The sequence below is a fragment of the Numenius arquata genome, chromosome 9 (genome assembly GCF_964106895.1).
Source record: "Numenius arquata chromosome 9, bNumArq3.hap1.1, whole genome shotgun sequence".
NCBI classification, from domain to species: Eukaryota; Metazoa; Chordata; class Aves; order Charadriiformes; family Scolopacidae; genus Numenius; species Numenius arquata.
The window spans coordinates 14,950,811-14,965,038 of NC_133584.1; the positions used below are offsets into that span (position 1 = coordinate 14,950,811).

General features: G+C 34.8%; 1 protein-coding gene across 18 annotated transcripts in view; it reads left to right on the top strand.

The window, feature by feature from the left end:
* DLG1 (discs large MAGUK scaffold protein 1) overlaps positions 1-14,228 on the top strand; it is a 157,707-nt gene that overhangs the window by 93,938 nt on the left and 49,541 nt on the right. For 7 of the 18 annotated variants that reach the window (XM_074153278.1, XM_074153280.1, XM_074153281.1 and 4 more), the window contains 7 exons: positions 589-687; positions 4,222-4,275; positions 7,903-7,953; positions 8,926-9,050; positions 10,441-10,610; positions 11,298-11,434; positions 13,829-13,973. In XM_074153278.1, coding sequence (XP_074009379.1) covers positions 589-687; positions 4,222-4,275; positions 7,903-7,953; positions 8,926-9,050; positions 10,441-10,610; positions 11,298-11,434; positions 13,829-13,973 — 781 coding nt within the window. Of the gene's footprint in view, positions 1-588; positions 688-4,221; positions 4,276-7,902; positions 7,954-8,925; positions 9,051-10,440; positions 10,611-11,294; positions 11,435-13,828; positions 13,974-14,228 lie in introns of all 18 variants that reach the window. The other 11 variants (XM_074153284.1, XM_074153285.1, XM_074153286.1 and 8 more) reach the window with 3 other exon arrangements.

The following is a 14,228-nucleotide window of genomic DNA, read 5'->3' on the forward strand; positions in this document are numbered from 1 at the left end:
TCTGAAGGGGTGTGGTAAACCTATATGAAGATCTTTGAGAGGCAATCTGTTTTAGGATCTTCTACCCAGTAGACTAAAACATTTTCTTCAATTTTTTTTGCGGTTTAGCAACCTTAATATACTTCTGTTTTTTCCCCTTTATCAAAAAAGAATATTAACTTTGTTCAGTGCTATCAATTTAGCCACTGTTTCGCTGCTTTTGCACACTGTTGTAATAACGGGGAAAGGCTTCTGTTGTGAAACCAGCCCACAAAAAGCCTGAGTTCTGTCCATTGATATGAACAGGTTTTCTGTTGGACCCCAAAGCCCTGTAGCCCTGTGCTGCAAGGTGAGTAACCTGGTATGAACAAGCAACATGGATGTGTCTTACTGCTCTGGGTTCTCTGACGTGAATGTGTTGCTGGGGATGCACCACTGTATGCAGCACAGTTAGAGGTGGTAGGTTGTCTTCAGTTGTGGTTATAGTCTCCAAAGCCATATGCTGTTTCAGAATTATTTTTTTTTTTAAGCTGCTAAATTTGGATCTTGTTTGTTTTAAAATGTTTTTCTAGTTTTCATTATTTTTGACATTTTGTTGGTGATTTTTAGCCCACAGAAGCTGTTTCTTCCTCTCCTCCCATTGTCCCTGTGATCCCTGTCCCACCAGTCCCTGCCGAGACCACTGTCATCCCATCCATCATACCACAGGTTTTTATTCTTTTTTGTTAAATTTGTTCAACTTTTATTTATTCTGTTTATTTCATTGCTTTGCTTAAATTCATGTTTTGGTACTCTTGCACACAGGTTTAAGCTGAACTGTGAAAGAGCTGAATTAGTAATACAACAGAGCTTCATCTTAATTTTTGTTTGATTTATAGCAGGTTTTAGTCCATTTAAAATATCTGTGTTTTCATAAGTAAGTATATTAGCTGTGCAATAGCTAAAGAAAGAAACCCCAAAAGAATAGAAAGAAGCAACAGGATATTTTGTGTTCTCACGTAATAATTTTAGAGCCATTTCACCCTTACTAAAGCGTTATTGCTTGATTTATTTACTTATAGAAAAATGTTGTATCATCACATATACTTAATATATGCCTTTCATTGATAGTGCTTGCACGACATTTCCTCTGTTCTCTGGTCATCTGTTGGTATTGGTGTGCTTGGGGGCATTTAGAATACAAAAGGGTTTTTTACCCCAATATTCCTAACGTATTTGACTCATGGAATGTGCTTCCCTCCTGGACCTTCATCCTTTAGGTCACATAATGTCAACACACAAGGAAAATAAACCCTGTCAAGACAAGTGAAAGCAGTAAACATGAGTTAACGCTAATATTTTGCATATAACTTGGAATACATGACCACAGCATGACAAGCTATGGAATAATTTAGGATCGGTAGCAGTTATATTTTTGTGTGTTGAATGGCATTTTGCTTTTATTTTTTGTAACTTTACTGTAACTTTCAGTGCACAAATCTCAAATGATGGGTGCATACCTTCTGAAAAGATGGATCACTCTTTAGAATGGTTTGGTGACAGATATTTATTAACTTTAAAAGGAAATAAGCTATCCAGAATATTACTGGGATATTTTTGTAGTATACAGGTCAGTATTTTTTTCCTTACGATCTGCTTTCGAGCTACACAGCTAAACTTGCAATAGGTGGTGATATTTTTTTTTATCTCTGCTACATTGTTAAATTTTACATAATCCAATAATTATCAAAAATTTTTACAGTTGGTGGTTTTATAGTGCAATTTCTAGTGGATGTAAGTTTACATGAGTTTTTCACCTGTACTCTTGGGACCGGGCAGACCAGAGACTTGATTCGTTTCAGAACTATTCCCCCCTTACAGAGGGATTTTGCCCACGTTAGGGTTTGAGCAGACAGACTAGTGCAGGCAGTGAACTGCTGCTGTCCGCAGACAAAAGCAGAGACCACACCATTCTTACTCTTCTGCTTGTAAACCAGCATCAGTGGACATTAACACTGTCACATCAATGGCAGTCACAGAAAATGAGTGCTTACAAATGTCTGCAGGAGTTAGCTGTATAATTCTGCATCATTCGTGATTCTAAGCAATTCGAAAATACCACAGAAAGTTTTAATCACCTTAGGATTTGGCAGATGCGTTTTTGTGCAATAGATATGTCTTTCTGTTTTGTTAGTCACTTCACCCCTTAGGCAAGTCCTTAGTCTGCTTGTAAACAAACTTGTCAAACGGCTCTTAAATATTTGAACAAGGCCTGGCACAGAAGTTTGAAAGTGTTAGGTAATTTGGAGAGCTCTTGTGTAACTGAAATACCAGGTCTTCCTTCCAGAAACATTTGATGCTTTGATATAGATGTTGCCCTGTGTCTTTGCAGTGTCCAGGGTACCTTTGGATTGCCTGGCACAAAGCTTTTCTCCTTCCTGCTTGGAAATGATGGTAAATTATTGCTTCTTGATGGAAAATTGAGATAAATGCAGAAGGAGTGTTAGGAACAATCACTTAACTTTCGGAAGGTGTTTTGTATCTGTTGGCTAGTTTGTGTCTCAAACATACTGTTCACATAGAAACCTCACCTACTAATAGCAATTTGCTTTTAGCTAGTTTCCCTCCTCTTTTTTTTAAGACATTAAAAGAAGAACGCTTGTCAGCCTCAAGAAAAAGATCCATGGGAAGCCAGCTTTCACTGGCACTCCTTTTGTTGAATATACTTTAATGTTGTAGAATCCTAATATTAAATAAAAATAAATTCCCAAATTGAATGAAATGTAAAGAATGTGACTGAACTTTCAAAATGAGTCCTTGTTTTATTTTCTATTTATAAATTAAAAATCTTTTCATAGGTGATATGCAAATATAGAAGAAAGGGATGTGTGCTCGTCTCTTGTAGATCCAGTGGATATTAGACTTCTAATGCCTCATATTCAGTCAAGTTCTTCTTAATGCAGTGTATTCTTTTGTTTTTCTTAATTATGTTAATTGTAAAGCTCTTACAGGGATGGTGATGCATAATTGAATTGATTGGTATTTTAATACAGGATCTTATTTTTAATTTAATCTCATTTGAAGAGAATTTGCACTTGAATAAGAAGCAGAAATTGGAATGTAACTTAATAGCAGCAAATGGTTGTGAGAGATAGCAATGTTTTGGCAGAGATTCTTATCATGACACTAGTAACTAGCATTTGATTTCTGTACTGCATAAAGTATGCCCATGCTTCTACTGAGAGAATTGATTGCTGGGTGAGAAAGGTATTTGATGGCATCTTGACAGTCACAAGTGTCATCCTTTTTGTTTCCCTTTTTAAAAATAGTTTACTCTGTTAACATGCGTAGATACCACTTGATTTTAATACTTATTAAATGTTACAGGCCTAATTTCTGACAGCAACCTGAAAACAGGTTGATGACTCTTGTTTAGCGATGGTAGATTATTCATGTCAATCTTTTGTAAGGAACTTCTGAGTCATTGCTTACTTCCTAGCTTTTGGAGGCTTTTAAAAATCCTGAATTCTTCAGAAGTATGTTGTTGTCATGGTAATGAAACTAAAATGCAGTATATGAGTAGGCTAATTTGTCATGGTTTTGTAGATCTTAAGCTTGTCTTTGAATGAGTGTAATACTAGCTTCTATTGCCGCCTGTTAAACTGTCCCTAAATTTATTGCCACACATGTAAGAGATTTTTTTTTAAAAAATCATTAAAAAAAGAGAAAGTTTTAAAGACAGCTGATTTTTATACGTATGAAAAATCTTAGCTTCATTAAAGCGGTAAGCAGATTGTTTTGTGCCATTGAGTTTGTAGGTCCCAGTGAAGTTAATACATCAGCAGTATTTGGAGTCTGGGATATATCTGCACACTTCATTTTTCTTGGAAGAAAGAGGAATCAAATGCACAAAAATTTGGTTTTAAGATATGGGCTGGTAAAGAAGCTTCTGGATGTTGTATCACAAATTACTAGGGTAGCTGACATCAAATGATAGCATGATTCCGTTTTTCATTTGAAAAATAAGAAATGACAGAAGTTGTATATAAAGTATGAACTCAGAGTTTTGGAAGAGTGTGATTTTGTGCTATGAAAGCACTTTGTGTTCAGGGTAGAAACAAGTCTTTCAAAAGATGCATTTTTGAGATTCTGAAGGTGAGACTACCTTTCAAGAGACTTTGAGAAACACAGCAAATTAAATGTTGTATAATTAGCATTATTTTCTCTTATGCGGTATAATTTTTTTTTATTGTTTTGTTAAAGGCAAATCCCCCCCCAGTGCTGGTGAATACAGATTCTTTGGAGACTCCAACATACGTAAGCCTACATTTGCTTTCAATTATATCTTCCGTTAATGTTTTCAGTATGTAGTTGTGTAGGTCTGTTGTTAATGATTAATAAAGCCTATTTCATCTCTCTGATGGTGCATGATTTCCTCAGCTGTCTTGATGGTTATTTGAAGTCCTTAAATAGCTGTTTTATATGAAAAAAAAAAAAAAAGTTGTATATTATATATTGCAGGTGGAGGGTTCTGTGTGAGTACTAGTGCGTGACACCGCAAAACACAGTTGTTTGAATGCTGAACCTCTGGAACTTCAGAGAACAATCTGTTTCTTCAACTGTGCAGGCAGCTGCTTCAATATTTAATGTCCCATTTCAGTTGCACTTCTTATAAAAGCACTTCTTAATCTGAAGGTTCTAAACTTCTAAATCTTAAGATTTTAGTGCTCTGAACATTCATAAAAGTGTGTTTGTTCTGTTTGAAACGTGGAGGCTAAAATTTGTGTTTGACAGTGTGTTTTGTGCTATGAACACCACTGGCGGATAGACACTTCAGAGACTTTGGAATGTAAGTTAGTTTGGCATAGGTTTCAGGTCTGCATCCTCCTCCTCCAGTTAGTAATATCCTACTGGCTTGTTGTTTTTCTATACAGTGTTAATGGCTGTACTGATTTCTTTTTTTGTGTTTATTCTAGGTACTGGTATTAGCAAAAGCATTCATAACTTAACAACATTGCTAGAAAGGAGCTGTAATAGCTCAGTGCAGACAAAAGTGTGAATTAACAGTTTAAGCAGAAGACAAAAGATTAGTACAATGACATAATTGGCTCAAAAGCGAGCCTCAAGTGCGTTAATGATGCTTCTGACTAAAAGATTACAGCAGTAGCCTGTAGTGTGTGGCTCTTATTGATGTGACGGTTTAGAAAATATACGGTTTAGAAGAGCATACTGAAGGTGAGGTGTCTTCCTGCACACACCAACTAAACCAAAGTAAAAATGATTATTAAATACGTATTAATGTTTTAGGAGGCCCCGTCTGATAGAGGTACGTTGGAGGACAATAGACAGTAGAAATAGGAAGAGGAAATAGCATTGAACAGAACAAACTGGCACTCAAAATTATAAGCTATCTAGATTATTAGTTTGCGGTGAATGTAAAGCAAACAAGCTCATAACCCTCTGTAATCTAACCTACTTTGTAAGCATAGGAGGTTGAGTAAAGGAATATCCTTCAAGGTTCCTGAGTAGCTAATGGAATTCTTAAGCAATAAGTAATGTAAAATCATACTTAAGGTAAGTGCATCATGAATCTACAAAAAACTTAACTAATAAAGCTTTTTCTATTGAAAGAAGAAAAAAGCAAAATATGAATATAGGAAGTCATCAACAACGTGGCTCTCGTTATCTGAATCATAAAGCTGCTGAGGAAGTACTCCCTCTTAGAACTTAAACTGGGTTGGGAAAAAAACACCAAGAAACATTATTTTTTTAAAGATTATTATTCTTTGTAAAAGCCTAAGGAAGTAAAAACACAACTCAAATTTGTGGCAAAGTGAAAAGATTAACCATACCAGAGAAATTAACTTCAGTACAGCAGAATTTGATTAGAGCCTTTTGGCTGTACTGCAGTTTTCAGATTCAAAGAAGATTGCTGTGGCATAATTACAACATTTGCATAGAACATCTTCATCCAGGGGAAGCCCCTGCAAATAAAGCTTTTGGCTTTGTGCATCTGATACCATTTCAAAACTTGCAAAAGGTAGAAAAGGACAGTGATATTTATCATTTGACTATCCTTCCTCTTGTCTGCTAATGATTGTTTTGTTAGATAAAATCAATTCAAAGGTAAATTAAAGAGACTATAGAACTGAGCTAAAGCAAAAGATAAAAATGGTGGAGGTTTTGTTTGCTCCTGTTTATCTGGATGGTATTTTAAAATTGGATTAGAGTTTTGTACATGGAAATAAATGAGACTGCTTAAATATATTAAGATTGGTTTTGTTTTGCCTAGTGATAATGAATAGGGGAATGATTAATGGCTCTTGTTATTTATTTAAAAAAAAAAAAAAAAGGCCACATACTGATCAGTTATCATGAACCATTTCCGAGGTACTGTAATACGAGCTGACTGGTTCAGTTAGCACATGTTGTCATTCTTGCAGATAATAGCTCAAGGACTAAGCCAGCATAAAAACTTCTTGATCACAGTGGCTTCTTTTGTGTTGGTGTGGTAATAGATACAGTTTCATGTATTCAGAAGGTCAAGACCTCTTCTCTTTTTAATGGAGAAATATCACGTGTTAAACCCACAGTATCTTTTCCACTGCACAAACTACTAAGTACATACCATTTTTGAGGTACCATACAAAGAGAAAGATAGTAACCTGTGATGTCTGGAATGTACATGGATTCTGTTGTTTTAAGGGGAGATATAATTAGAGATTGAGGGAAAACTGTAGCAAGGGATAAATGAGCTTGATGCTAGGCAACCTATGGAAGTTGTGGTATCTCCAGCTTTTGGAGCTTTTAAACATGTTAAATAAACATATTATAAGCAAATTATGTAGATGTGATCTTAATTTTGTTTGGGTGAATTCAAGTCCCTTTTTAATGCTTTCTTAGAAAACTGTACAGATTTTAAAATGCTTTCTTCTATACATATATACATCTTGAATAGTATGTTATAAGAGGACAAAAGACTACCAGATACAGAATATCTTAAGAATAGACAAGACACTTTGTAAAAATTATAGTATAAATGTTATTTTTTATCTTTCATCCTAAAATATTTCATCCTAAAAGGTTTGAAAATAGGGAATTGCCTGTATATGCTGTTGTAGGTATCTGTGGAGGAAAGAATTCGAATTTCAAGATAACTTAGTAATTGAAAAAAAAATCTTAATGTTACTTTTCTATAAGTATGGTTAAGAATCTTATATTTAACTGTTTACATTTAATTTATATATTTGTTACTTCTGTTATTTGATTTTGTCCTAGTTCTGTAGGCAGCAAACAATGTGGGTGTCCTTTCTAATTTGGGGACGACAAGGCTTACTTCTACTATTTGGATTTTTCATCTAATTTTATAAAATATTCTTCTAAACTCTTCTGATTAATTTGTTGATATTTAGTACATATGTAACATGATAAATAGTAATATTGTTGTTGTTTAACAGTTTGTTAACTGTTTAACAGTTGTTAAATGCTGCTTTAGAAGGGTCTTACCCGTTTTTAGTGAGAAATGGTATAAAGCATCAGTCTTATTTTTTTCTGATCTGTGAGGAACAACAGTTTGAAAATACTGCTCTGTTATTTTATACAATTTCTTCTCTACCCCATGACCCCTTCCTTTTTTCTCACTTTCAACTTGCTGTATGGCCTAAGGAACACCTGAGGATCTCAAGATCCTGTCAGTCAGAAGCAGAGGGCCTGTGCTCTACAGTATCTGTGTAGAGCAGTCTGCTCTCTGGAATTTTAACTTTTAAGCTCATACAAAAAGAGTGTCTGATTCATGTGTGGAGCGGTGTGAAAAATCACACGTCCCCTCTGAGCTCAGTGGTTACTGTGAGTCAGCTGAGATTTGATGGGAGTGGACTCTCAGCAGAGCAAACCGTGTTGTATAAAGTGTAAAATTCTCTGTAAGTCTCTTCTCTTTCTTTATAGGTCAATGGCACAGATGCAGATTATGAGTATGAAGAAATTACTCTTGAAAGGGTAACATGTTAAATGTCTTTCTGTACTCTGTTTTAGATGGAATTTATGAAACTTTAATATGAAAAATTAACGTCTTGATACTGCTAAATGACAACCCAAAGCAATCCTTACTGTTTTTTCTTTAGGTGGATTGTTTAACCTAAAGAAAAAACATACACCCAGTTGCTGGGGCAGAAATAGAAGGTTTTGTTAATATTCTTGACCATTAAAAGTAAAATGGGGGAAGCATCTCCCTGAGACATACTGCATTTAATGTTATGATCTAGACTTGTAAAGAGTAATAACACAAATTATGATTTCACTTCCTATAGTGCCACTTGTGATAGGCTTTTCTTTATAACATGAAGTTTCATAGCGATACTCAAGCTTCTAGTTGAGATTGTAAGTTACACCTTGTAATATATGCATTGCTTTGTTAGGTGTCTGATGTAGAGATCTTTCTCAGTTCCCTTGAGCTGCACTGTGCAGTTCTGGTGGGTACCGAGAGGGTGAAGAGTCCTTGTGGTTGATAGTAAAGGCAGGCAACCTTTGAAGAGAAAATGTCAGTCTAAATCTCTGCATGTGAGAGGAGATATTCCATGTGACACAAATTACTTGGGGACTTCTGGGAAAAATAATTTGTCACTAATAATTTAATGAGGAGTAAATATTCGTGTGAATAATCTCAAAGATCTAGCTTACTAGAGAGGGAAGCTTTTACCTAATTTATCAAGTTCACCACAGTGAGAAACCTGTGGGGTTGGAACCGTATCTTTTACAGTTACACAGTAACTTACATACTCCTGTGAAAATAAGTATAATTACATCTTGCCTATCATTATATGCAGTATACTGCTTAAAGTGTCTTTTAATATTTTTTTATCAGTGAAAATTGCATAGATTTGGTTCTATATTGAATCAGATAAATATATTAGAATATCTTTCACTGAAAAAGGAAATGCAATTTTTTTTTTTTTCCCCTTCTACCTTTAGGGAAATTCAGGACTTGGCTTTAGCATTGCAGGTGGTACGGACAACCCACATATTGGGGATGATTCAAGTATTTTCATTACAAAAATTATAGCCGGGGGAGCAGCTGCTCAGGATGGAAGATTACGGTATGATGACTTTCTGTGTTGGGTTGCTAAATGCTTGTATTTTCCAACAGTGGATAGAACACTTTCTGTTACTTCTAGTAGATTTATTATCATGCTACATTACATTTTAAGTAAGTTTTTCTTACAGAAGTGTTTTTTAAATAATGAAAATGTTTAAGTGGACAATTATTTGTTTTTGTTTTTGTTTTTTTTTTTTCCCAATCAATAAAATCTGCAGTTAAGTGAAATCAAGTGAACTTTATCTTTTCTGGTCAGAAAATACAATTTTGCCATGTTCTTTAGCCCTTAATTTTAATATAGAGAGGAAAAGCCGAGACAGGAAGGATAGGTAACTCTTAGTTATCCATGTGCAGATTTTCTGTTCTGTAAGATAACTGAACTTTATAAGAACCCTCTTTTTATGCTTGGTATAATTCTGTGTCTTAATTGTTCAGAGATAATACTCATTTTCAAAAGCCATTTTTTTTGTTTCAATTAATAGAGTACTCCTCCTGCAGTATAGCCCATTTTCTTATTTAATTCTGGACTTATACTACTACTTAACTCCTAATGAGAAAGTGTTGGCATATTATTAGATGGTAGCAAATGATATTTGCAGCTTCCTGTGAAGAGTACTGTTAGAAGTTAATAACAAATTACATTAATGAATTATTTTTCTAATCCAGAACAGTCTTTATTATACTCCTGTATCACTGTGTGGAAGAAAACCCACATCTGACTGTAGGACCAGCTTTTTTTCCTCTTGTTTTGTCAAGAACTTGCCCTGTCATTTTTGGTGCAAATGCCTGATGCCTTATAGTTTTTAGTCCTAATAAGCTTATTTCAAGGCTTCCTTTTATTTTGTTGGCCATTGTCAGAGGTACATCTGGCAGGACACGGTGACAGGTGGGTCAGGCATTGTACTTAGTGTAATGAGAGCTCAGTGTTACTACAGCAACATGTTAAATGGAGTGGAAGCCAGCACTTAAACAGCTTGTGAAAAGCAGGAATGGAGGTTGACTTGTTCATATCATGGCTTAAAACTAGCGTGTTCTCATTGTGTGCCTCCTAGTTTCTGAATTTTTAAATTCTTTCTTATATCCCTAACCAAAAGATAGTTTGTACAAAGCTGTTCAGAATACCGTTTAAATGAAACGCGTAGAAGATGGTGTCCTCTTCGGCTGTGAACAAAATATTCCCTTTAAATGTTTTCTTGTGATCCTTGCTTTATTTTTAGGCACTAATAATTAATTTTAGAATATTGTCTTGAATCAATATGATTTTGAAGCAAAATCTCTGTATCTTAATGTGTTAACATGTATGTTAGTGTATTGTAGATAAAATATTAGGCTCCTGATGTTGTCCACTCTGCTATAACACAAGAGCTGAACGTGAATGTTGCTGTCTCTAGGGTTAACGATTGTATTCTACGAGTAAATGAGGTGGATGTTCGTGATGTGACACACAGCAAAGCAGTCGAAGCATTGAAAGAAGCGGGGTCAATTGTACGATTGTATGTCAAAAGAAGAAAACCAGTCACAGAAAAAATAGTGGAAATCAAACTTGTAAAGGGCCCTAAAGGTACGTAGGAAGTATAAAACTTCTGTTTCACAGGAAGGGTTGAGCTCACAATAGATTTCTGCATTTATTTTCAAAATAAAATAGTACCTTGCATATGAAGTTCTAAGAAATGCAGAATAATGAAAAATAAGATAATGGCGTCTCAAATGCTTCTGAATTTGCAACCCTGTGTCTCGAAACTGTTCTTATAGAATGCACGTTTTTCTTTCAAATGATACAAATGTGTTTCTGACAGTATTTATTAATTTTTAAGTACTTTAAAAATGGGAATAAGATATTTCATTGGATCACCTAGAAAGATCTTTGAGAGAAGAAAAAACATATAGAGAAAGTATTATTTTGTTTCTATATGGAGAAAGGTTGGACAATGGTTCTTTAAATATGATTCTTTAAATAACAGTGGCGATGCTATAGCTGTGCTGTGTGTATCTTCCATAAGGCATGAAGGACATGATTTAACTTGATTTTCAGAACTTCTGTAAATGTTACATCTTCTCCAGAACTTTCTGGAAAATTATAGAGTTCACTTGGAAAGGCATCCAGCGTTGCTTCAACCAGAGCCTATTATTTTTATATATACATATATGTATGTGTGTATGTAATACAGAAAGCATTATTATTTATGTAATAATTGGAATCTAATGAATGCTAAAAGGTTTCTTGAGTTATGATCTTATCTTCAAGCAGGTCTTGGTTTCAGTATTGCTGGTGGTGTAGGAAATCAGCATATACCTGGAGACAACAGCATCTATGTAACCAAAATCATTGAAGGCGGGGCAGCACATAAAGACGGCAAACTTCAGATTGGAGACAAACTTTTAGCTGTAAGAAAGAGCTTCATATTTTTTTTTATTTTTTTTTTTCCATGGTCATTCACTTTTAGGCCCAGTAAGGACGTGATTCACTTTGTGGTTAAGCTGCCTGCTGGTGGAGTGTTATTTTATAGAAATTGGTAAGAAAGTATATTGCCAGGAAATCAATGATAAAAATTAAATCTGCAGTGTCCAACACCATCTCATCAGGAAATCTGAAATCTGTTCCATAGGACAATGTTTCCTGCAAAACCCATATTAATCAGCCCGTTTATTTCTGATGCCTGCTATTATCTTTCTGGGATCTGAGTGATGGGAATGTAAAGCAGCATAAAATGGGATTATTTCTCTACTCAAAAAAGAAGAATGGAAAGGAACTCCATGTACTGGTGGCCGGCCAGCCTGTAGTGAAACTGCTGTTTATATTGGATTCCAGTGTTTGTAATGCTTTTGAATGGCATTTTTTTTAAAGTACTTCAAAGCTGAGTTTTCTGTGCACAAAGTAAAAATAACTTTCAACTTTCTTGAATTCCATCAAGAAGTTTAGTTGTCCAGCTAGAAAAACAAGAGCTAGAGCCAGGAATTTCTGAATGAATTTCTGAATTGTAAACACAACTCTTGTAAGGTGTACTTGCTCCACCTTCATACGTCTACCAGGCAGTACCTGCTTCTGTACAAGCATTCTGACAGCAGAATGTGTGCTCTGTTACCCCTTAATCTTAACTATCCTGCTTTTTTTCAAGTGTTAGGAATGAGATCTTGGTGTTAAAATGGATAGTTCTGTGAAACCAGCTCAAGACATGAGCAAATCTTCACATGAGAATTGGCAGGAAAAAAAGAGAGAATATGTTATGTTTACTATGAGCTACACAATAGACACCTTCATATGCCAGGCAAATTCACAAACCCAAAGATCCAGCTGCTATATGATAATGTTGTTAATATTTGATGGTTTTAAGTTTTAAAATCTGCATTTATGTTTTAAAATCTTCTTCTAATGTCAGACTGCTTTCTGGAGTTATGATTTGTCACCTGTACAAGAAAATGTCATGCTAACTTGCTTATATCGTAAAATATGTGGAAGGTTTTAAGGAATTTTTGTTAGAAATATCAAACTTTTGGCACAGATTACTTTGTCCAGTATTACTTCATCCATTAAAAAATTTGCCCGACGAAAGTAAAGTAGCTTTGGATTAATATCAAATACTATTTTGGGGATGCAATGAGCATATGCAATATGGATATAGTAAATATAATGTCCTTAATTTATTGTAGCTGTAATCATTCTCTCATTAAGTTAGGAAAGAAGTGAGTAAAATGTCATCTATAATATCTTCTGATTAGCTAAATTTCACTTAGTCAAAGCTTTTGTCACTAATGTAGAGATAAGCTCCCATATTTTGCAGAATGTAACTTTCTGACTTTGTGTTTAGGTTTTACTGCGATTACCAATGCACTGCAAAATCACTTTTCACTCATCAGGAGTGGTAGGAGTTTAAATCTGTTTTTACAAAAGAAAAAATTATCAATAAGAGACATTTAGAACACTTTTAGGAAGCTTAAAAAATACAGGTGGAAAGACTATATTTAAGCAGTAGAGTTCCCCTTCCCCTCCCCCAAATCATGGAATTGACAAGGCCCAATTGTTTTTACACAGTATATAAAGAAATCAGACAGAGGAAAGTGTCTTCAGTCCCTTGGGTTCAGTGCAGTACAAATGTTATTTCCCATGTTGCCTGGAATTACCTGCAGAAGTTACTTTCCTCTTCAAAATATGGAAGAGATGGTCAGCAACTCAATTTACTAAGGCTTTCCATGAGATACTGATTATTAAAGATTATTTTAATTTTTTTTTTAAACTGAAGTGCCACTGTTTCACCTTAATAGCAGTAGTTTAAAAAATTCTGTTGCCTGCAAAGTTACTTAGCGTGTAAATCAGTCAGACACATTGGGATCTTCTCCAGTTTTGCTATTTCTGTCCTCTTGTAAGAATGTTGTCCCAATATGTCTAGAACTTAATTATGTCATGCCAAGATCATGTATGATTTATTCTTACTAGAAGAAACTTTTTTCCATGTAATGCTTGCAATGACATACTGTGTCAGTGCTGTGATTGTGCATGCTTATGGCTTTTTGAGTGTCATATTTGTCCCATTAGTTTTCCAGTCATGTGTGCCTTCTTTACAATGTTACAGTCAATAGTTTATTATAACTTTTTGAGGAAAGACTTGTCTTTCCTGTATTTCACAGCACTACAAAGCGTCTTTTATCTAACCAATTAAGTCTGTGCAACATGTATCCTAATAAATACTCTCAATGCTGGAGTGCTCCAACAGCTTTCTCTGAGTGTCTTATGAAAACATACGTTTTTCTGTGTTGAGAATTTGTTTATTTTTTTATCTTTAGGTGAACAGTGTTTGCTTAGAAGAAGTTACTCATGAAGAAGCAGTGACTGCCTTAAAAAACACATCAGACTTTGTTTATCTGAAAGTTGCAAAACCCACCAGCATGTTCATGAATGATAGTTATGCCCCTCCTGACATCACAAACTGTAAGTTCAGCTTATCTTTATGATTTAATTACTTTTCCCTTTAATGCTTTAACACACCCCATTTTTAGTATTTTAACAGCTTCAAGCTTTTTAAAATTATACAGTGTGAAAATCTGATATGAGGAAGTTGATTAATCAGAAAAATTATATGCTAAACAGAATAATATCCTATAAGTTGTACTTAAAAGCCAGCAACAGTGTGGCTCTCGGTGTGTTTCGGTGAGTGACGTGGCCTGGTCCTGGTGACTTGATGTT